We start from the raw sequence: 23,835 nt of genomic DNA, 5'->3' as shown, positions 1-23,835 counted from the left end.
CCGTATTGGATGTTATACAGGGAAATTATTGGCCTTCTGCCTTCATGTATCCGTTTTATATCGCCTTAATGATGTTTTAACAATAAAAGATGTAATATCTTTCTCTTAATTATATTGCTCGACAGTGGAATCTTAATAGTTTGTGGCTATGGTGAATTGTTTACATGTGAGATGGCAAGGAAAATTAGAAGATTTATTATAATAATTGTCTTCCAGTGTTGATCACATAGACGTATAAATCGTTTTCTCTTATACACATAATGGTAAAACATTTCTTCATATAGATCATCAGATATTGCTACACGGCTCATTAGATGCATCGACTCAGTAATCCTCAGTCACGTAGGCTAATAACCGAAATGAAGTGCAGAGACTACTAAGCTTGTTTGTCGCGATGAACTATAAAAATGCCTGCATCGAAATTCAACCTGCCGCTGGCTTGACATTGAAACTCCCACTCTGAATGTATGTAGCAGTTTTAACAACACTGCTGACGCCGCCAATCTATTGGCATAGGACGACTGTGAGGGGACTATAGGACGTTAATCAACCGCTCATTTCATAAACGCAATTGCTTTCACTCTGGAAAACTAATGTCTTATATATGTAGTCCGAACGAAACCCTTTTTTCGTCCTGCTTTACCGCATGTTATGATTTGTAATACATTCAATGATTTCGTTCATGTTTCACTGGACTATGCCTTACGATGTCCAGCAGGTCCTACATGAACAAGTTTTCAAGCTTCCAGACTAACTTTGTTAACGTTTACTCTGCCCAGCATATATTTCAGATTTATTGTGTTTAGATTGGATATATTATTTTTCAGGATTACCTAGTACATTTGGTACAGCAGATTTTCGACCACAGGGTGACTATGATAATATTTTCCTTAACAATCCAGGTTTGCCATGTTATGCTGACGTGGTACAACAGGCCTTGGAGTACGTGTTCCAACTGAGGGGCGGCAATTGCGTGGGAGGGACGGGGGAGGTTCTCCCACTGCAGTTTGACGTCACTGTCTGGAATCAGTATACGGACCCAGCCATCAGGTATATGTTGTTTTTTGGAGAAACTGATACATGTATGTTGCAATCGCCAAAAATGTAATTGAGCCGTGTAATGCAAAAATCGATATTGTTGACACACATAATCATTCTCATATCCGGTGTACCTTCCTTGGCCGAGAGTGTAAGATAGGTTCATCCAAACCCGTGCGTAGAGTGTTTTGCGGAAACGAGGTTTAATTAGCATTCTAAATATTGCCACAATACAAGGTTTCTCTGATGCTACAGACGACTGTCTTCAACAAGGGAGGTAATTACAATGTGAGACCATTAAAAAGGAGTTCCATACGGGTACTTGTTTTATCTTTGCCCGTGGGCATGATAAGAATTTCTAGTATGGTTGAATTTTTGGATCTACTTATCTGAGGTGCTCTCTATTTAGATCAGCCAATCTGCTGTCGAAGATCATTGAACGTAATGGAGGCACATTGGACTCGCTTGAGGACGAGTTTTTCTTCCTTGTGACTCGTAACAACGTGCATGGAGACTCGCTTGTGTTCGGGTCCGCAATTGCAGTTGAACCTGGCGTTTACAGGTGAGAAGCGCTGTTTTTTTATTGTTATAAACTATTTGAAAGGCATTTAAAATTTAAAAGATACGATTTTTTTCTCGTCACTCGATACAACGTACAGCGACACTCGCCAGTGTTCGGATCTGGAACCGCTGTGTATGTTATCGACAGTTACATAGTTATATCGTCACCGTAAATACTAGGTTTTACTTTTACAATGACCGACAATGATTGTACAATAATGCTGTTTAATTACCATAAATCGTTCTAAATGCAGGGGTTTTGATTTTTCGTACCCACTTGTTGCTGACAAATCTTGGTGCTGAGTCTAGTGACTACCACAACTTTATATTCGTTATATTAATGAATTTCAACAAATGTTATTCATGTAGATTGTTTGTATTTATATTGAATAGTTCATGTATGCCTTTTGCCTGTACGAGTTTACGAACTAAGCAAAATAACAGATAACTGTTTTTGCAAATGTACATTCAAGAATGTATTTCAAAATTTCAAGTTAACATAAGTTTTAGTAAATAATGTGCCTTCTGTCCGTGCACCTATAAAAAGGCGCGATATCTCCGTGTTCTCCGAGTACCCTGATCTGGGAACGATATTATGTCATAAATATCATTCAAATCGTATGTAATTTTTAGCAAATACTTCGCCTTCTGTCCGTACGCTTACAAGAAAAATGGGACCGTTCGCAGCCACGATATCTCCCTATTCTACGATTACCTTGATCCGGGAACGGAATGGTACCATACGCTGAAAATTAGGACATGGGACAATGCTACTATTGTACGAGATTCCATCAAATACAGGCAAGAGTCATATAATTATACATGTACCTTATAATCTGCACGCCTTTTTCAATCATCATATTGAGGATAGAATATATTTATTTATTATAATAATCTTAAACGAGTCGGAGTGTCAGCGATGTCGGCACCAACACCACATAATTGTCACATTGATTGGTTGAACGTATGTGCTGGTTACAATTAGGACTATATGTATCCAAAGGCAGGGAAACGCGAGCCTGGAGGGGTTACACCTGGTGACGACTCCAGCGGACGGTCACCCAATCATGTCGTGCTTTCATTGTGGGTGGGATATCTGTTTATTATTTTGAACATGTCCATCCCTAGGCTGAATAACTCGAGCCTGTCGGAAGTGGAGGAGATATATCCGGTGGCGACTCTCGAGGACGGTCACTGGACCATGCCTTACTTTGACTGTGGCGGTGGGGACATTTGGATGGTCACTTACTCCGCCCCAATACTGGCCTCTAGTGGAGCGTCCATAATATTTCGGTTGGTGGAAATAACTGTTTAATAAAAGTATTTATGTGGTACAAAAGTACATGTGATAGTGCGGTAAAGTATGGAAGCGTATATCGTATATACTGATGATGAGATCAGGTCTTTCGTTTCGACTTAACGTTTATAACGGGACATTTGGTCAAAACTATGTCGGCTTGTTAACTTATTAACTGGATATGTTGACTTAATTTCTGTGGTTACCTAAAACCGTTGTGGTGTTTATTGATGATAAATGCCGACATGGCACGCGCTACGCGACATTGTTTGCATTTTTTGCAAGAAATTGGGTGTGTTAGCTTATTTATCTCACTCGGGCCTTGTCCATTTGGCGAGTGCTCCGATAAGATTGTTAGTCATTTTATGTTTTTGAAGCAGGTTGTATAACGTGCATCAGTGTATAGCACTGTCACACGGGGCCACCATTTAACGTCCCTCCGGAAGACTATAAGTATGTGTTTAGTTGTGCGGCGGGGAATCGAACCTGCGACCCCTGGATTGACAGTCAAGACCACGGACTCGCCAAGGAATAGGATCGGTACTTTCTTCTTTTAAGCTGTTTATGACGAATTTTATCCAAACGAGGACGCTCCAACAAGGCGCAATTCTCGAAATTCTAAAGGGTGCTGCGAGCAGACGACATATTCAATTCGTGGTATTTTAAGAACCTCTGCGAGCAGAGGACATATTTAGTTCGCGGTTTCCTAAAAGAACGCCCCAAGCAGGGGTTATGTTCACTGAAGCTCGAAGCTGGCCATATAAGTTATTCAAGCTGAGGACATCTAAGAAGGCGCTCCAAGAATGCGTTATATTTGTTTCGTTTCGTTGTACAGTGGAATATTGTATGCATACATAAGAGGAAACTTTAAACTGAATTGCTATAGTATTATATTACCCTCCATGGGATATCTACGGATTGCCGTTAGAACATCGCCTATGAATGTGTTGATCTGAAACGCGATACTCGATTGTACGATGATGAAAACGCGAAATCACGAAACTACGATGGTGAAAACGTGACAGTACGATGATGAAAACGCGACAGTACGATGATGAAAACGCGACAGTACGATAAGCGCCCTTGAACGTATTTTTTATGAAAAGGGCGCTCAACAAATCTGGTATAATAATGATAATAATAATAATAATAACGTAAACGCGAAAATACGACAGTACGGTGATGATAATGCGATAAACTATCGTGTTTTCACCACCGTACTTTCGCGTTTTCACCATCGTAATATCGTGATTTCGCGTTTTCATCATCGCACTATCGTACTATCGTACTGTCGCGTTTTCATCATCGTACTATCGCGTTTTCATCATCGTACTATCGAACTGTCGTGTTTTCATCATCGTACTATCGTACTGTCGTGTTTTCATCATCGTACTATCGCGTTTTCACCATCGTACTATCGCGTTTTCACCATCGTAGTGTCGTGTTTTCATCATCGTACTATCGCGTTTTCACCATCGTACTATCGCGTTTTCATCATCGTACTATCGCGTTTTCATCATCGTACTGTCGTGTTTTCATCATCGTACTTTCGCGTTTTCATCATCGTACTGTCGTGTTTTCATCATCGTACTTTCGCGTTTTCATCATCGTACTGTCGTGTTTTCACCATCGTAGTTTCGTGATTTCGCGTTTTCACCATCGTACTATCGAGTATTGTGTATCAGATCAACACATTCACAAGCGATGGCCCTAACGGCATTCCGTAGATATCTACTTAAACGACTTTCATTTAAGTACAATTCAGTTTGACAGTGTTAACCGGAGAAAGTTAATGTCAACCGAGGCGTTTTAGAATCTAGATGATCGGAGGAGTATAGAATTCAACTGTACGGTAGGTTGGTCATAAGTGCGGTATTATAAAAATAGAATATACAAGTCTTACTCTTGCTATGCGATATCGCAGCGAACTGTTTAGATACGGAACATGCCTCGACAGATACCATGTATATAGTAATCCGATAATTTCATGTGTTGTTTGGCAGTATTTAAGCACTGGGATTTCAATACAAAGTAAGTTGCTTGATTGTTTACATTTGCATTAAAATAATCAATAAACATTTTAGTGTCAGGTTTAAACTCAGTTTATAACAGTTGTTCACATGACTTATTTCCTGTATCCGAACGAAAAGTTAGATAAGTCTACTTTCGGTTTTGTTCTTCATTATTTTACCTGAAATAGTATGGAATTAATGCAAAACCTGGTATTTAAGTTGGTACAGAGAAAAATTAAGATCTCCTTTTTATTTATTCCACTATTAAATCATGATGCGATTTATCCTTCTCAATGTTACAGAAACTTAAGATTTACCATCCACTAGTAATGATATTTATCGTATTTATCTAACAAGATACAGTATGGCTTTACTCAGCGAAATGGAGTTCACAAAAAATAAAATGCGCCCTTTTTGCTGATTGCCATGATACATTTTAGATGCTATTTCACGATGGGGCATATATGGAAGGACGCGAAAATGACAGTGACGACGAACGGAGATCTGAGGATGAGGCAAATGGAGAGGCGGATGACAGGGATGGCCGCTTTGTGGAGAGTCAGGAACATCCGGAATTCATGCAGAGCCGTGAAATTAAGAACCTGAAGCCTTACTACAGCGGCAGCACGCTGGATGACCGCAACGCCGAGATGCGGAAGTCGATATACTACATTCGGCAAAATTGGGACGAGTACTCCACATTTACAGAATTGCTTAAGAATTTATTTCTGAACTATGGTGGCCATTTCGAGTTTGAAGATAAAGCTACCAAGGATGATTTTGAGAATTTAATGTGTAAAAAGCGCACGTGGCTATGCGAGGATGATTTATTGGAGAAGAGGGAAGTGACGTATGAAGCGGTGCGTCTGTACACGTCTGACGAGGGATACCGCCGCATATACCGATTGTGTAACCACGTTTTCAGGGACGAAAACTGTCTTGTTTCCGTTGAGGAGATAAGAGCGGTTGTGTTCTTGATAGAGCTCATAAGTATTGACCTGTACAATTATTGCATGGTACATCCGGCTAGTAGAAACTTCCGAGGGACGGTGTGGCGGGGATTGGTTCTCGGAGAGGAGGATTTTTCCCTCTTCCGGACGCTTAGGAGCGCACCCTTACAAGACCGCAATATAGCAGTGCCGTTAGGTATCTTAAGTTTTTTTTGTATATTTCATTTTAAGCTTGTCTGCATTTCATCAGGGAATTGTGATAACCTTGGCGTCCGGTCGTTGCTATACATCATCACTCAAAACTGAATTATGCCCCTTGTTCGACTTGAAAAACAACAGACGAGGGATGGCGTTTGCTTCGATGTTACAGTCTTAATACAGCCAGAGAAAAATATGTATGTAGACATACATGCTGATACGAACCAGCGTCTGCATACCGCTAGAAACTAGTAGTTAACTATTCAAGAAGAAAGTATAATACTCATTTTGGAGAGCTAACCATTCCGATCTAAACTCCATGCAAAATTTCAAGTGGTCGTTTTAGTTCAAAGCAAAAGTCATTTTGCAGCCTATAAGAACTCTATATTTCATAATTGATTTCAGTGCTGTTTTCCGCCAGCTCAAAATTAAGAATTGCCCGGAAGTTTATCAAGCATCGAATGAAGGAGGCTGAAAAACAGGGGAAGCAGCTGCACCCAATAGTGTACAAAATCAACATTATAGGTCTTAAGTCGGACTTCATCACACATTTCAAAAAACGATTCCCGAGACTCACGCTCACGACCATAGGTGCTGTGGATATTCACGAGATTTCCCGACATCCGGGGGAACGGGAAGTGCTGTTACGCGGACCCTATACTCTCATTCTTGACGTGTTTGAAGACGCCGGAGACCTTGTTGGTCGGCCATGCAGCGTTCTAGAGGCGCTTGTTATCACATCCAATCGCGACCACATTACCACCTCCGTTCCGGGACCGGAAGATGACCTGGCGCGCAAAATGTACGGTGCCATGGTGACCGTGACGCGGGCGGAGTACTGTGTTGAATATTACCGGAAGAAGGGACTAGCCAAAGATGAAGAGGAATATGAAAGCATTTTAAGTGAAGGACAAAAGACTTTAGACTATTTATGGGATATAAGCGTTGAACAATTTTCAAAGTAATGTCTAATGATTTCTTCAACAATTAAGCAACATTAACATTACTGAATAACAAGAAACGTGTTTTCATTTTAGAAATTGTAAAAAGCGCTGTTACAATCTGTATAAAGCATTATCTCATTGAAAAAAACACAACATATACCAACAATGAATTTCTCAATATTTAACTAATTAAACTTTTCATATATATTATGTATGCAAAAAAGACACAGAGTACCAGTTGACCTATGATTCATGAAAAGGAAACGCGTGAAAGAGCTCTCATCTTTGATAAAAAATTCATGAGAACAAATGGCATCTCTTGAATATCTGCACTAGTGCATGTATATCTCCTGCACTACAACACTTACAATCTTCTTAATGTTATTTTTCTTCTTGTTCCCGATTCTTAACTAACGGAAACACTTTCTGAAACATCACTCAAAACGTCCTTTTGAACAACACACAAATATTATATGATACAAAACGATGATTAAAATTACAAAATGTATATATATACTTTACATTATGTATGCGCTACAGGATAGTTATTGTGTTGTATTGTACATGTTTTATGTTATAGATATTGCATAATAAAAAAGTAATGACTCTTACATTCATCTGTCATAACTGCTAGTATCTATAAAAAGAACTAGTCCAATAGCTGCTTGATGTACCCACGGATGTTACAAATGATCTGTAAATAATACTTTAAGTAATCAAAGTACTGAACTTTCACTAATTGCCAGCATTTTCAACGAAAATTAGTAACTGAGTTGACATCGCGCAAATCACGCCATCATTGCATGCTTACCTCTTAATTGCCTCATTTGGGAAAAAGGTCTGATCGTAACCGATTGGTATCTCACGCCAATAACTAGTACATGTACATGTAGCATACCAAACACGGGCTACTTCAAATGAGCCTTAATTTGTATACCTAGCAATTAGTGTATACACTTTTTTACATCTCCAAGTGGCTTTGTGGTAGAAAAATTAGTATAGAAGTCGTTAAGTTCAAATTTTACAAATAACAAAAATATCTGGTCAAATTAGTGCGGTGATTTAGTCACAAGTGACATTGATCTGAGACAGAAAAACTAAATTCGTTTTGCTCCAATAAGATTGTTAGTTATATTAGGTTTTTGGAGCATAGTGCACAGACAGAATGTAACCCTAGTTAGAGCTACCCTGGTTCTTTTAAGTACACCTGTATAAAGCACTGTCACCCGGGACCCTCATTAACGACCCTCCCGAAAGACGATTAGTATTGTTGTTGTGGGACAGGAGGTAATCAAACTGGCAACCCCTGGTTTGACCACTAGACACCGGATCCGTCACGATCATTGTTAACACGTTGTCGGCGCTATAAACGTTATAGAGTTGGTAGGAAACCATATTCGGGTTCGCCCTCACCCGATATGGTTTCCTTTTTCTCCAACCCTAGATAAGTAGATCCACATGCTGGAGATCATTAGCTTGCCCACGGGTAAAAAAAAAATAAAGGTTCCTCCCAGCCCTAGTCCAAATACTATTCCCAACCCTAGCTCAGGATGTTCTGCGGAAACAGTGTAAACCTTATTACTAAATAAAAAGGATAATTTTTTCTCTTATTAAAGATTTGGCCACAGATTTTCAAAATATCGAAGACGTTACAGGGTGAATTATCTTTATAGTTAGCCAAACTACTTACTTTCACTTGCTTTTACAAAACAAACCTTGTTTTCGTGAGTATCCGTTTAAAGTTCCAAAACTCTTTCAAAGGTAAAAAAGAAGCCCAAAAAATAGCAATAGTGCGCTGAGCTTGATTCTGTATTAAGGGGCTAAAGATTTTTAGATTTAAAAAACCTACATCGTATATGATTGTTTCGACTGTTGCTTTTAAGTACATTTATATTATTGTCGTATTTAAAAAATGCATGAATATAAAAACAAATCATGTTATGATATTATCGACCGAAACTGCACACACACAACACACATATTGATTCTTTATGAATTAGGACTGTTCGTGTCTCGCCAATATTTTCAGATGGCACTTTATGACTGATAACATTAGTAACTGTTTTGTTATGAGAAAGATGATTATCGCCATTCCCTATGAGATACAACCCACATCATTGTGGTCAGGAGATATTTATGTCGATCATGTCTACATGTATATCTTGCAGACCAATGTGAATTTTGTTTGGCCTCAGTACTGAAAATTATAACTATTTTTGTTTGTTGGTCAATTATCCTACTACAATATTGCCGTGCTTAAAATGCTGCGTAATATTGAGTATTCATATCATGCTTCTAATAATTGTATGTTCAGAATTTGTGATATTTGTATAAATTGTTTAATGAAAATACGTGTACATGTGTATATGATGTTATATATTTGTACGTAGGTTAATATCTTCAATTGCAATGCGGAGGAAAACAAAGTATCTTTAGGGTATGCCCAGAAAAAAGGGCGTGGTCACTACTTCGTATATGCTCAGCAATGAGAGGCGTGGTCACTATTGAGTGTATGCGCAGAAAAAGGCGTGGTCACTACTAAGTTTATGCCCAGCAATGAGAGGCGTGGTCACTATTGAGTGTATGCACAGAAAAGGGCGTGGTCACTACTAAGTATATGCCAAGCAATGAGAGGCGTGGTCACTATTGAGTGTATGCCCAGAAAAAAGGCGTGGTCACTACTAAGTATATGCCAAGCAATGAGAGGCGTGGTCACCATTGAGTGTATGCCCAGAAAAATGGCGTGGTCACTACTTAGTATACGCCCAGCAATGAGAGGCGTGGTCACCATTGAGCGTATGCCCAGAAAAAAGGCGTGGTCACTTCTTAGTATACGCCCAGCAATGAGAGGCGTGGTCACCATTGAGTGTATGCCCAGAAAAAAGACCAGCAATAAAGGGCGTGGTCTCTATTGAGTGTAGGACCAGCAATAAAGGGCGTGATCACTATTGAGTGTAGGACCAGCAATAAAGGGCGTGCATGATCACTATTGAGTGTAGGACCAGCAATAAAGGGCGTGATCACTATTGAGTGTAAGACCAGCAATTAAGGACGTGATCACTATTGAGTGTAGGACCAGCAATTAAGGGCGTGATCACTGTTGAGTGTAGGACCAGCAATTAAGGGCGTGATCACTGTTGAGTGTAGGACCAGCAATAAAGGGCGTGATCACTGTTGAGTGTAGGACCAGCAATAAAGGGCGTGATCACTATTGAGTGTAGGACCAGCAATAAAGGGCGTGGTCTCTATTGAGTGTAGGACCAGCAATTAAGGGGGTGATCACTATTGAGTGTAGGACCAGCAATAAAGGGCGTGATCACTATTGAGTGTAAGACCAGCAATTAAGGTCGTGATCACTATTGAGTGTAGGACCAGCAATTAAGGGCGTGATCACTGTTGAGTGTAGGACCAGCAATTAAGGGCGTGATCACTGTTGAGTGTAGGACCAGCAATAAAGGGCGTGATCACTATTGAGTGTAGGACCAGCAATTAAGGACGTGATCACTATTGAGTGTAGGACCAGCAATTAAGGGGGTGATCACTGTTGAGTGTAGGACCAGCAATAAAGGGCATGATCACTATTGAGTGTAAGACCAGCAATTAAGGGCGTGGTCCCTATTTAGTGTAGGACCAGCAATAAAGGGCGTGGTCTCTATTGAGTGTAGGACCAGCAATAAAGGGCGTGATCACTATTGAGTGTAGGACCAGCAATAAAGGGCGTGGTCTCTATTGAGTGCAGGACCAGCAATAAAGGGCGTGGTCTCTATTGAGTGTAGGACCAGCAATAAAGGGCGTGATCACTATTGAGTGTAGGACCAGCAATAAAGGGCGTGGTCTCTATTGAGTGCAGGACCAGCAATAAAAGGCGTGGTCTCTATTGAGCCAGCCTCAATATCAAAAAGTAAAAGAAAACATCTTTGAACGGGAAAATCTTTGTTCTAAAAAAATTAAGGATATTTATAATAAGTCATTGCCTTAATCTTATTAAAAGTGCCCCCACTCATGCCTATGTTATTAACTGTACATACAGGGGCGTGGCTACAATTGACATTGAATTGACCCACATTGATATCAACCAGTGTGACGAAGGTGATGGCGTCACATCCGGCCTTGACGTGTTCCGGGGAACGCACATGTGTCAACCGACAACGTTGGTAAGATACAGGACAATACATCTGTATCATTGTTGTCAGCAGTGGTTTGCTGCCTATTAGCACTAGTTACCCATGTCCTAAAGATAAACGTAGGGACGTAGTCTGAGTATTGCATTGTTGGGACAAAGGGCGGATGTTGTATGGTTGTGTATTGTATTGTATTGTACGGACACAGGGCGGATGTTGTATGGCTGTGTATTGTATTGTATTGTACGGACACAGGGCGGATGTTGTGTAGATGTGTATTGCATTGTACGGACAGAGGGCGGATATTGACGTGTAGATGTGTATTGCATTGTACGAATACATGGCGGATGTTGTGTAGATGTGTATTGCATTGTACGGACACAGGACGGATGTTGTGTAGTTGTGTATTGCATTGTACGGATACAGGGCGGATGTTGTGTAGATGTGTATTGCATTGTACGGATACAGGGCGGATGTTGTGTAGCTGTGTGTTGCATTGTACGGACACAGGGCGGATGTTACGTAGCTGTATATTGCATTGTACGGATACAGGGCGGATGTTACGTAGCTGTGAATTGCATTGTACGGACACAGGGCGGATGTTACGTAGCTGTATATTGCATTGTACGGATACAGGGCGTATGTTGTGTGTTGTATAGCTGTGTGTTGCATTGTACGGATACAGGGCGGATGTTACGTAGATGTATATTGCATTGTACGGATACAGGGCGGATGTTACGTAGCTGTATATTGCATTGTACGGATACAGGGCGGATGTTGTGTAGCTGTATATTGCATTGTACGGATACAGGGCGTATGTTGTGTAGATGTGTATTGCATTGTACGGATACAGGGCGTATGTTGTGTAGATGTGTATTGCATTGTACAGATACAGGGCGTATGTTGTGTAGATGTGTATTACATTGTACGGATACAGGGCGGATGTTGTGTAGATGTGTATTGCATTGTACGGATACAGGGCGGATGTTGTGTAGATGTGTATTGCATTGTACGGATACAGGGCGGATGTTGTGTAGCTGTGTATTGCATTGTACGGACACAGGGCGGATGTTGTTTAGCTGTGTATTGCATTGTACGGATACAGGGCGGATGTTGTGTAGCTGTGTATTGCATTGTACGGATACAGGGCGTATGTTGTGTAGCTGTATATTGCATTGTACGGATACAGGGCGGATGCTACGTATCTGTGTATTGCATTGTACGGATACAGGGCGGATGTTGTGTAGATGTGTATTGCATTGTACGGACACAGGGCGGATGTTGTGTAGCTGTGTATTGCATGTACGGGCACAGAACGGATGTTGTGTAGCTGCATATTGCATTGTACGGATACAGGGCGGATGGTGTGTAGCTGTGTTTGTTTATATATATAAACCTAAATGGCCGATAGTACGGATACAACCTTCACGTTATTGTACTGGGTAAGTTTAGCACTAAGCAAGTACACCAGCGTAAAACATTTCATTAATGAGTACACCGGTCTTTGCCTCCTTAGGGATAATAATCATTATTTGAATCATTAGCGCGAAACCATCAAACCATAATAAAAATTCTGTTAATGCTATGTTTAAACCTCTTTTGTTTGGGTCATATGTAGCTTAATCGGGCATGGTAAAACATGATATAATTTGTCTCGATCAGTGATGGATAAAATACTTTTTGACGTCATTATTTTATCAATTATGAGTATACCTTTTATTGCTTGTTCTCTAGCTTACTTTAGCTCCGTACTCTGAGACGAATAAACATTTGGGAGACCCTATTGGGGCTCCACTTCACAGCCTGTTGTGTTAGAGAAGGGCTACAATGCCATCACTGTCACTAGAAATTACTCATACTCGTTGTTTTCCCTCAGTGTTCACCCCTGCAAGGGCTCGGCTTTATGCCAGGGGCGTACGTGTGCATATGCCGAGACGGGTACTACTTTCCTGATACCAGCGCCACCACGAAGGCCTACAGTGGCTCGACCATTGAAGCCCAATTCAGGTTTATATTCACTGTTTTTGTAACGAGAACCTAAGTTAAAAACATGAAGTCCACGTCAGCCCGCTATTTATAGCATTTAGCCTCACGGATATATTTATAACGTCCGAATTTTGTACATTCTATTACATGTATATATATAGATGTTAACTCTAAATGCCATTTGACATTGGCCGAGCCTTTGAAACCAATCAAAATTGATTTTCGGACTAATACATAATATTATCCACATAAGGCCCACAAGAGTTTCGATAAGACCGGAAAACACATCTCAGGCAAATTTAATTGTCAATCGGCTTCAGCCATCCCTTACTTGTCTCATTACATCTCCCGGATATGTTATTTGCCAGAGAGTTGGGTAACGTTGAGGAGGGCCTGTACCGGTGTGCTGCGTGCGCCGCTGGATGTGACACGTGCAATGACGCCTCCCCCTGTCTGCACGAGCGGAACAGAGCCCTAGTTGTACCCCTGTTACTCCTTAACACCATCACCGTCATAGGCATCGCGGCTGTGGCCGTGGCGACATATCTCTACCGTTTTGAACCGGTAAGAATGTGGACACATGGTTTTTGTACCATGTATGTTACTAGTTAACGCCGTAGTTTGCAGCTGCGAAGTTAAGTTGCGACCATTTGGCCGAATTTGGTAGCGACAAACTAAAAAGACGGCGTTATTAACGTGTTTTTGTTGGTGTTATTTGTTTTGAGCTCACCGAATTTTCTCCGTTGTTTAATTTGAAACAGGTTGTAGAAACATATGTATGCGAAGTAAGCGGCTTAGCGGCATGGCGGCGTTATGTGGCCTAGCGACGTGACGCGAGCGGTTTTATATTAAATTATACCTTCATTAACTTTCAGTTATCATTTTCCTGTGTACATGTAAGGATACGCTGCTGAATAAAAAGTAGCACATGTATTGTATTTACTTTTATTTCATTAATTATTTCTTGTATTGTTGCAGGTTATTAAATCCGCCAGTCCTATTTTTCTCGAGCTAATGTGTCTTGGAGCTGTTATCATGTGTATACAGGTAAAAACATAACAGAACAGAACAGACAGTTTATTCGAAAGTGTACAAAGTGCATCATCTTCAACACACATGTTGTCATCGTGTGTTTTCAAGTTATTGGGAAAGGCATATATATAAACACTACTATACTACAGTATATCGTACGAAAGCAGTTTAGATTACCGACCATTACAGCGCAAAACAATTGACCCGAACGAAGACGTGTAGTATATCTGATAAATTAGAACACCACAGGAGTAGTTTTTAGTTTTATTGATAAATTCACCGTCTATATAATTTACAGAGCGTCGAGTCTGAAAAGTCAACCCAAAATATCACCGCACGTCACGCACGGAATATGAATTAAATGTATAAACTTACTCTTATAATTTACATAATAAATATATCTTTTTACACAAAATAATGTGTTTTATTGTATACCTTCAGGCATTTGCTGTGCTTTAATTTGCAGATGTACGTTCAGATGTCGGCGACGACGGTCGCGTGGTGTCGAGTGCGGATATGGCCGATAAATCTGGGGTTCTTTCTCATGTACAGCTCCCTCATACTCAAGACGTGGAGGTATGCTAAAATATATGTCTGTAAACGCTGGTTAAAATAGTGTTTTGCGAGTGTGTAACTTTACGTGCAAGATAGTGTATGTGTGAAAATGGGAACTGAGTATTATTTACACATTTTCGCCTAGTACGTCAATTTAGAATACAATCTACATTTTAAGTCAGTGAAATTGCAGATACTAGGCAATCATTAAGTACTAGGCTTAAACATTAAGAACTCTCGCAACGCTAACTCCGCCCATTCTTTATCATTAATATTTTAATTCAGGTCATCTAACTATTACGTAATCGACAAAAGATTAATGTGAGTGGAGTTGATTATCGCTAATAGCTTCAAAGTGTTCATTTGTGCATTCAAACAGTTAATATGTCAATGTTTTAGAAGAAAATGCATGTATACATGCTTTGAAATAGGAAACCATTTTAGGCCGCTAGGCCGCTAGGCCGCCAGGCCGCTAACTTCACGCCGCTAGGCCGCTAAGCCGCTTAAGTGCTCGATCGACTTTTTAAAAAATAAAATAAAAAAAAGGCTTCAGTTTGATAATTTGTGCATAAAACTGTTAATTTAAAATTGTTATAGAATAAAAGGTAAAGAATAATAAATATTCTGAATAGATAACAATTTAAGGCCGCTATGTAACTATATGAATAAAAAACTTTGATTTTATTATCATTGTTTTAAAAAAAAACGCATTAACAATTGCTTGGAAATAGAAAAACTAATTAGGCCCCTAGGCTGCTAGGCTGCCAACTTCACGCCGCTAGGCCGCTAGGCCGCCAGGCCGCTAACCCCACGCCGCTAGGCCGCTAGGCCCCTAACTTCACGCCGCTAGGCCGCTAGGCCGCTAACTTCACGTACATGCTATATAGTGCTTTTTTTTTCAAGATCACATTTTTCACACACATCCTATTCTTCACATTTTCAAATATGACATTGAGCTCGTTCATAAAAGAAAGCAACAGTTTTTTCGTCAGCATCATTTAACTACAATTGTTTTGCCTCCGACCTCTGTCTGTCTGTCCGTCCGTCTCTATAGCCTCTAGCCAGATTCACACGAGACGAAATCCACGGCTCGTATATTCCGTGCAATCGCGGTTTGTAACTTGGACGGACTCACCTGCCACGTGGCTTCTGCACGTTGCCTCGAACTGGATGAAGTGAATATTTGAACCAAGTTTTATGAAAACAATTCAATTTTGTATAAGCCAAATGCTGGCTATGATATTGGACCTTTAACCGTGAATGTGACCTTGAGCCGACGCGCCTGGAACTTCAGTTCTAGACGTTTTCTTGGTAGAACTAATTGTCATGACAATATTTATCGCGTATAACCAGGGTATATATCGTTTTGTCACGATCATTCTTACACATGTTGCTCATGAGTTAGGAATAAGACCCGTATTTATTTGTTATGGATTTAGGCACATACTGCAGGGATTAAGGTCTTTGTTATAGTGATCATTTTTAAACATGTATAGAATACTTGTTTAAATATATCCTTTACTTCCGACCAGTTTTGACATGGACGTGTTCCGAGTGGGGTTCAAACATGCAACCCTCCGATCGCAAGTCCTTCGCGTTAACCACTTGGCCATGCCGCGATGAAATGAAAATACATGCTCGACTTTTATTAACACGCCGCGGTGAAATGGACATACATGCCCGACTTTCATTACCACGCCGCGGTTAAATGGAAACAAATTTAAGACTTCATTTCCACGCCGCGGTGAAATGGATATACCCGACTTTCATTACCACGCCGCTGTAAAATGGACACACATGCCCGTCTTTCATTACAACGCCGCGGTGAAATGGACATACATGCCCCACTTTCATTACCACGCCACGGTGAAATGGACATATATGCCCGACTTTCATTACCACGCCGCGGTGAAATGGACATATATGCCCGACTTTCATTACCACGGCGCGGTGAAATGGACATACATGCCCCACTTTCATTACCACGCCACGGTGAAATGCGGACATACATGCCAGACTTTCATGGACATACATGCCAGACTTTCATTACCACGCCACGTTGAAATGGACATACATGCCAGACTTTCACTACCACGCCGCTGTGAAATGGACATACCCGACTTTCATTACCACGCCGCGGTGAAATGGACATACATGCCCGACTTTCATTACCACGCCGCGGTGAAATGGACATACATGCCCCACTTTCATTACCACGCCGCGGTGAAATGGACATACATGCCCCACTTTCATTACAACGCCGCGGTGAAATGGACATACATGTATACACGCCTTTCATGAAAACCCTTCCATGCGTTAAAGGTATATCATCGGGAGCGGACACGAAATATATGATTACAGTAAAACTGCGATCGCTCGAGGTCGCCAGGGACCGAGCCAAAACCTCGAGGGAACCGATGTTTCGAACGACCCGATTTTCAATTTTTCAGTTTGATATGAGATATCTTTCAGTGTATTTTAAGTTTGAAGTCGTCAAACAGACTGTTTACTAAGACACCGATTATGTGTTTCGTTGTGGAAATCGCTAATATGTTCAAAAGTTGACGTAAACTAAATGTAAAACGCAAAAGAAAAACAATAAATGAATAAAAAGAAAATGTTTATTTTAACAAAAAAGCACATTTTCGTAACAAGCAACATTTGAATGACAGTATATATTGTGGCATTAGTCAGATTTAAGTTTCGCAAAATCAAGGATTGTTGATTGGCGCATCTTGTCGGTTTCGCGAAACTGTTCAATCATAATGTGACGTGACAGCGTACAGAGCGTCTGAAGATCACTGTCAGCATTGGCAGTGAATTCAAAGAACCTTCTGACCACATCTAAAGCGTTAACTTCTCTTCATTAACTTCTCATAATTATCATCTCAAATGCCCATATCAACTAATATCGGTCATGCGTTAACAGTGAAAAACGGGTTTTCACACCTTATCAAATTGCCTTTCAACTGTCATTGCAATTTTTACAACTTGCGAAAATTTTAACACCTAGCAATTGTTTTTTATTTTGGAACACGCGTTCGGGAAAAAGTGTGAAATTATGTCCTCGAGGGAGCCATAAGGTTTTGTGCACGATTTGTGTACTTGGGACCGAGGATATTGCTCGACTGCTCGAAATAATTAGGTTTCGATGCAGCGTGGGTGTATTTTATATGAAAATAGAACGAAAATAGTTCGGGACCAAGCTCCGACCTCGAGGGAACGCCGGTTCTCGAACGACCGCTTGTTTGAGGGAACGCAGTTTCACTGTATATTCAAATGTCTATCATGAACATCAGTGTGTGACCGTGACCGTGACCAGAGATGCATGCGCTCTACCATGAGATCGCCTTTTTAGGTGAATATTAAATTTTGTTTTTACAACCCAGGTACGAAAAACTGACACAATAATATGAATGATACCATCAAACGGAATATTTTGGACTTATTTTGGCACTAGCCTGGATCGAATCCGTACCGGTACGGCTCCAACAATTCGACCACCACAACTTTCGGGGGTTATTACACAGCAATGTGTGAAAAATGTGAATCAGATGTAAACTGAATGCACTTTTGGGGTAAAATTGCATATTGATATTGAAATGTGAAGAATGCGAGTTCATGTCACTTCAAAAATCTAACTCGATCACAATTGCCACAGGAAATGTCAAATATGACTGCGTTGTGTGAAATTTATGTGATCTCATTCCTCAAACTTGTGACGAATAGGATGCAGTTCTTCACCGGTGTGAAACATGGTGATCAAAATGGCTTTAAAGCGCTATGTGATACAGAGAGTTTAACTATAACTGTTTCCATTAGTCCACAATTAATTGCATCACTTAACATGGTACTAGCATAGTGCTATACGTTTATCGTTCACCAGAAAAAGAAGACTTTTTCCGGCTATGCCCTCACCTCGGGCTTTGCCCTCACCTCCGGCTATGCCCTCACCTCGGGCTCTTCTATTTTTACTAGAACGTGAAATTATGTAAAGTCGTGAAAGTCATCGTACCGACTTTAAAAAGCCAGCTTTATAGTCGTCCATATAGGTATGACGTCACCATTGCGTCATATGTACTTCCGTTGTGTGGAAAATTCTCAATAAAAAAAAATTGTTTTTATGACTGATAGACATGTTTTCACATGCTCAATACACTGTAAATCAAAAATATCATTATTCCTGAAACTTTTATACCTTGAGTATCTATTATTGCTTGATTTATCATTTAGAATAGAGATTTAAGCATAAACTGCTGCCCTATAGTTGAAAGGTCATTTTGGAAGAACTGTCATGGCGGAATGTGCAATTTTTAGAGTTTGTTTTTCAAGTGGAGAAATTTTTTTTAGGAATAACTTGACCCCCCTTTTTTATTGGCTTAAAAGGTATTTTAAAGCTTGTACTTTAAGAATATATACGTTTATCATAGTCTGCATTCGCTCGAAATGCCTTTAAATGTTGTCTAAAAATAATCATTTCACATTGAATTATAGAGGAAATGACAATGGTGGTGTGTAACCTATACGCCATTCATAACAAATGACGGTCTATGACCTATTAATGATCGACATATGTTTTAACTCATTAAAGAGAGTGTACTATGTAGTGTCATTTCCTTGTCAACTAATGAAAATATAATTAGTATTTAGTTGAGACGCACCCAAATAGTATTGACGTGAAAGGCGTTCGTTATCACTTACAGGCGTTGCATCGAATTGACTTCATCATAATAGACTGACGAACGCACTTGACAATCGGGGAATAATCTAAGAACTAAGAACGGGGAAAACACATTTATTTTCCGATCAAAGCCAAACGTAACTTACATACTAATTTTTAAGGGAACCGTTTACTTAAAAAATACCACTAACAATGTGAAACTAGCTACTAAACTCATTATTTTTTAACATCAACGTTTAGCCGCCATCATCGTCATCAATTGCAAAAAACAACAACATGTGTTTACATGTTCGCGTTGGTAATTTAATCGTACATGCGATCTTGAAATCAGCGCTTGGGAAATTTATCTAGGCCTCATCTATCTCGGTTAATTTATTTATCTCTAATTAGTACAATTGGTACTAAACTAAAATCTTACCACCTAATAGTTTCCGTTGTTCATGTTGAGGCGAATGATGATCCATGATGACGTCGTCGTTGTTAGCGGTACGTGCATGTTAGACCGTGTGAGATTGTGATCGCGGACTTGTTCCATATTATAATCAGATCAAGTTCGCATATAGTTAGTCTGGAGTTATAGCCCTCCCCACTGTCAATAGTATTTCCACTATTAAACTTTTATCACTAATCTTGGTTTAGGCATACAAATTATACCCCATGTAGTTCAAGGCAACTTCCTAGGACAGGTCTTCTTAAGTGACTGGCCCTCCTGTTGCTGCTGCTGTTGTTGTTGTTGTTGTTATATATACGCGGTGGGGACTCATAAGCGAATCTTCATCCGGGACCAAGTGCTTTTGTAGCAGCATGGTCTCTTGTTGTGGTTGTTGCTGCTACTGCTGTTGCTGAATATGATGATGATTATGTTGCTTTTATCCTTCAGGATCTCTATGATATTCACGGTCGGCACACAGAAGCGGGTCCGCCTCCCGGACCAGGTTCTCATGCAGCGACTGGGTCTCCTGCTGCTCCTTGTGGTCACCGTCCTGGCCACTTGGACCGGAACCAACACACCGGAAGTTCGCACCCTCAAGACCACCGATGAGCTCAAGTTTTTCATGTGTGACCACGGGCCGTGGGAATACGGCATAATTGGGGGTACAGTATGGCCGGTTTTCATACCGGTATCTTGGTATTTAATGTTTACCCATAGTTTACTGTCATGTTTTCGTTTCACAAGACTATGGCCACCTTCCGATCATAAACCTTCATTTTGCCCATTTCTTTTCTCAAAACTACAACCACTACTAACATTGGCTCAGTGATCCGGTATCAAGACAGTGTGTGTTCCAAAGCTAATTCCTAGACAAGCTGTCGTGTCTATTATGTTTTGCAACACAGTTTGAGTAAAGAAACCGCCCATCAAAGTACTGGTAGTTGTCTTCCCCCAGCTAGAATCCGTTGCCATGTATACAATCAAATAATATACATTGAATGTCATACATAACTATGGGATATAAGTAAGCATAACGTTTCAGTGTACGCTTTCCTACGAAATGCTGGCCTATGCAGCGTCTATTTAAATACAGCCCGTAGTTCCATGTGTTTTACGACGTCACGAGGAACCCATCCGCATCCTTTGCCACGTTCCAGGTTTTAATAAATTATGTATCGATTTAGAAGTGATTCCTGATTTTCAGCCGAGATATTGTTCCTCCTATACGGGGTTTACCTGTGTTTCACCGTGCGGAAGGCGCCGGCCCACTTCAACGAGAGCAAGCACATCACATGGGCCGTATACAACGCCATCATCCTTGGCAGCTTTACGTCTCTCCTTTCGTACGTACATTGCAAATACTGAAATACCATGTTAACTTGGCAATCGGATCGCTCTAAAGAGAGCCGCCTTTCCAACTTTACTAAATGTCGACGCTGAAGGACCATCCGTATTTCATTAAATACGGTTCTCACAGCAGTGTTGGGGGTTGGGGAAGAGGGGGGGAGTAAATAACCTAGTTGGTGTCGTAATTCAACTTAATGTCAAGCTTTAGCACGTAGCGGGTCAAACCATGGTTCAGCTGTGTAAGTGCGGGGAGATCATCAGAAGAATGCATCCAATTTTATAACGGGTAATTACTGAAACTATATGCAATCACGGAACGTTGTTTTAACACTGTCATTGCTAAGTCTTTACCAGTTCGCGTTTTATCCGAGCTATATCTCCCTTGTAATTCAGTATGTCTCTTGCCATATTTATACTGATTCCTTCGGCCGGGTCGCTTTCGCGAGGGATGTTGAATGACATTGACTTCATATGATTATGTCAAGGGTGTTGACACACATCTCTTGGAAAGGTAAAATAGCTTCGCGCTAATGTTCATCATACTGAAACTAGACAGAAACTATGTCGCTCCGTCCTTTAGTTGGCAGCCTGCAAGCGTGAATTAAACGGTCCGGCAGCATGAAGTTGACAGTCTGGCAGCCTGCACATAAGTGGTTCAAAAGCACCTTTATAGACGTGATGCTAATGCTTGCAATATAAAATTCCCAACCCGTGCTGTGTGTATTGTGTGTAAAACCAACGTCATGGCATCATATACTGATGACTGTGATGTAAACACATGTACGTTTTCCACTTCAGGCGCCTGTTCGTGTCGGTGGTTGGCCCTGACATGGTTATAGTGCTACAGTTTGCGCAGATTCAGGTTTATGTCACCATCACCATCCTCCTTATATTTGTGCCCAAGGTGAGATAGCGTGTGCGTGCCTTTGCGATTGTGCTCGTTTTCTTCGTTTGTCTGCCGATTTTGAAAACGAAAAACAGTGTTGATTTTTTAACTAGCCCCATCCTTTTCTCTTCCAGTTTCACGCAGTGATAAAGAAAATTGACATGCCCAACCAAAACATGACCTTGATGACGACAAACACCATACAGTCGGTAACGGGTCAGCTGAAGAAGTCACAAGTGTCGCCACTTCCGCCCATCCTAAAGGCGCACGCGTCCACACAGACGGCGCCGTTCGACCAACTGACAACTCCGGACATAACTCATCTGTCTTAGAAGCCTGCAGCAAATTGTTTAAACCCTTGAAAAGTTGTCGAAAGGTCATAATTATGGCTAGTTTGCACATTTAAGTGATTTCATTAGTCAATAATAATTTTCGGATAAATATTGACCAATCAAAACACTTTAACAAAACCAATGACTTAACCCGTTTGGGTGCAGCTTATTTCACCCGAAGACGTAATATATCTTTTGTGAAGATCACAAAGACGCCAAGGGACTATCGGCTACTTCCGGACATACATGCAAATATGTCCACTTCCCTATGACCACTGTCGTCTGTGACTAAATGATACAACACGTATAATGGAACAAACGAATACTTTCTGGCCTTCATAAAGAGTATTCATCCGTCTAAACTACGTTGATCAATGTCTACAGATGTTTGTTTTCTTGGACTTGATCACAAAAACACAATGGCACAACATAATACACGTACTTCCGAAATTTCGGACTATTCAGCAATATCATCAAATCATTCATTACATCGCGTACATCCGTCCAATAACGTTTATCTTCATTGATCACAATGGAATGAACAGATATTTTGGACATTTATTTAAGGGATGAATTGCGCGGATTGATTCCATTATCGGGTATGAACGCAGTTGGGCTGGTTGAAGTTTTTGGAGTCCGAAATATACATAATTTACACTTCAGACTGTCAAACTCACATACATTTACACTTCAAACTGTTCCCGGGCCAGTACTATATACATGTATGTACGTCATAAAGAACGTTTGGGGTTGCCCAAGAAACCCAGGAACGCCCTTCCACTTACCGTTGATGACGCAAACTGTCCGCCGGATCTGAAGACCTGACACCTACAGTAACTCACCTTTCCATACGTATTGGCAATTATAAGTTCTAATGTATACCTCAAAGCCAGAAACCGTTGTTTTGCAGGATGTCAAACTCTTTCAGAAGACGTCAAAGCGCATCCTGTGGACTGACCATCTTTTCGGTTGTTCTCATGACGACTCCCATCACAAACTTTGAGTTGTTTAAGGGACTGCATGTGGCATAGTCGTTCGCAATCGTTCAGTGATTCAGATTACATATTTAAGCATCCACTTCCGGTCATCATTAAATCGCATGTCGACCACTTACACTTATGAATGTGTGTTGTTATTTGCGTACCAATGAGAAATGAGTATTATTCAAATGTTCGCCAGTTTATATTCCATAGAAACTAGGGTCGCTGACTATATTTTGTAGAACGAAATTGACAAAGTCTGGCATATGATTTTTAAGTAAATGTCAATGACAAAAGTTTTAAAGTTTGGTTAAGATTCGAGCTACCGCAATGAAATGTTAATTTTGACCTTCACCTGACTGAGCAAAATTTACTAAAATGTCTTTCTGACATCGTTGACCCAAATGCGTGCTGCAACAAAGCTTGATTCGCATTAGTTCACAAATAAATGCATTTTCCTAATATGAAAGTATTAAGGGAAA

At 40.5% G+C, this 23,835-nt stretch overlaps 2 protein-coding genes across 3 annotated transcripts in view; both read left to right on the top strand.

Annotated features, from left to right (window-relative positions):
- The window catches only part of LOC128208587 (probable G-protein coupled receptor 158), a 28,015-nt gene extending 4,541 nt beyond the window's left edge, over positions 1–23,474 (top strand). Inside the window, exons 3-15 of the mRNA XM_052912142.1 lie at positions 828–1,050; positions 1,448–1,600; positions 2,233–2,400; positions 2,728–2,877; positions 10,992–11,154; positions 12,998–13,128; positions 13,476–13,671; positions 14,086–14,154; positions 14,606–14,715; positions 20,256–20,470; positions 21,013–21,151; positions 21,954–22,059; positions 22,176–23,474. Coding sequence (XP_052768102.1) covers positions 828–1,050; positions 1,448–1,600; positions 2,233–2,400; positions 2,728–2,877; positions 10,992–11,154; positions 12,998–13,128; positions 13,476–13,671; positions 14,086–14,154; positions 14,606–14,715; positions 20,256–20,470; positions 21,013–21,151; positions 21,954–22,059; positions 22,176–22,373 — 2,021 coding nt within the window. The 3' untranslated portion in view covers positions 22,374–23,474. The remainder of the gene's footprint in view (positions 1–827; positions 1,051–1,447; positions 1,601–2,232; positions 2,401–2,727; positions 2,878–10,991; positions 11,155–12,997; positions 13,129–13,475; positions 13,672–14,085; positions 14,155–14,605; positions 14,716–20,255; positions 20,471–21,012; positions 21,152–21,953; positions 22,060–22,175) is intronic.
- On the top strand, positions 4,657–7,600 carry LOC128207428 (uncharacterized). 2 transcript variants are annotated; one of them, XM_052910334.1, is made up of 3 exons: positions 4,657–4,748; positions 5,349–6,054; positions 6,462–7,600. In XM_052910334.1, the coding sequence occupies exons 2-3, from the start codon at positions 5,349–5,351 to the stop codon at positions 7,019–7,021; spliced, it is 1,266 nt and encodes a 421-aa protein (XP_052766294.1). In that variant the 5' UTR covers positions 4,657–4,748; the 3' UTR covers positions 7,022–7,600. The 2 variants fall into 2 exon arrangements, with proteins under 2 accessions (XP_052766294.1, XP_052766293.1); XM_052910333.1 differs by lacking the exon at positions 4,657–4,748 and adding an exon at positions 4,788–4,927.
- Positions 23,475–23,835: the final 361 nt, after the last annotated feature.

Source organism: Mya arenaria, chromosome 11, assembly GCF_026914265.1.
Source record: "Mya arenaria isolate MELC-2E11 chromosome 11, ASM2691426v1".
Lineage (NCBI taxonomy): Eukaryota > Metazoa > Mollusca > Bivalvia > Myida > Myidae > Mya > Mya arenaria.
This window is presented reverse-complemented; position numbering and strand designations above follow the sequence as displayed.

Bases quoted from the DNA above. Each gene is read 5' to 3' on its own strand.
- LOC128207428 (XM_052910334.1), top strand. From the start codon at position 5,349: ATGCTATTTCACGATGGGGCATATATGGAAGGACGCGAAAATGACAGT. The intron at 6,055-6,461 runs GTATCTTAAGTT...AATTGATTTCAG, and splicing joins CAATATAGCAGTGCCGTTAG to TGCTGTTTTCCGCCAGCTCA.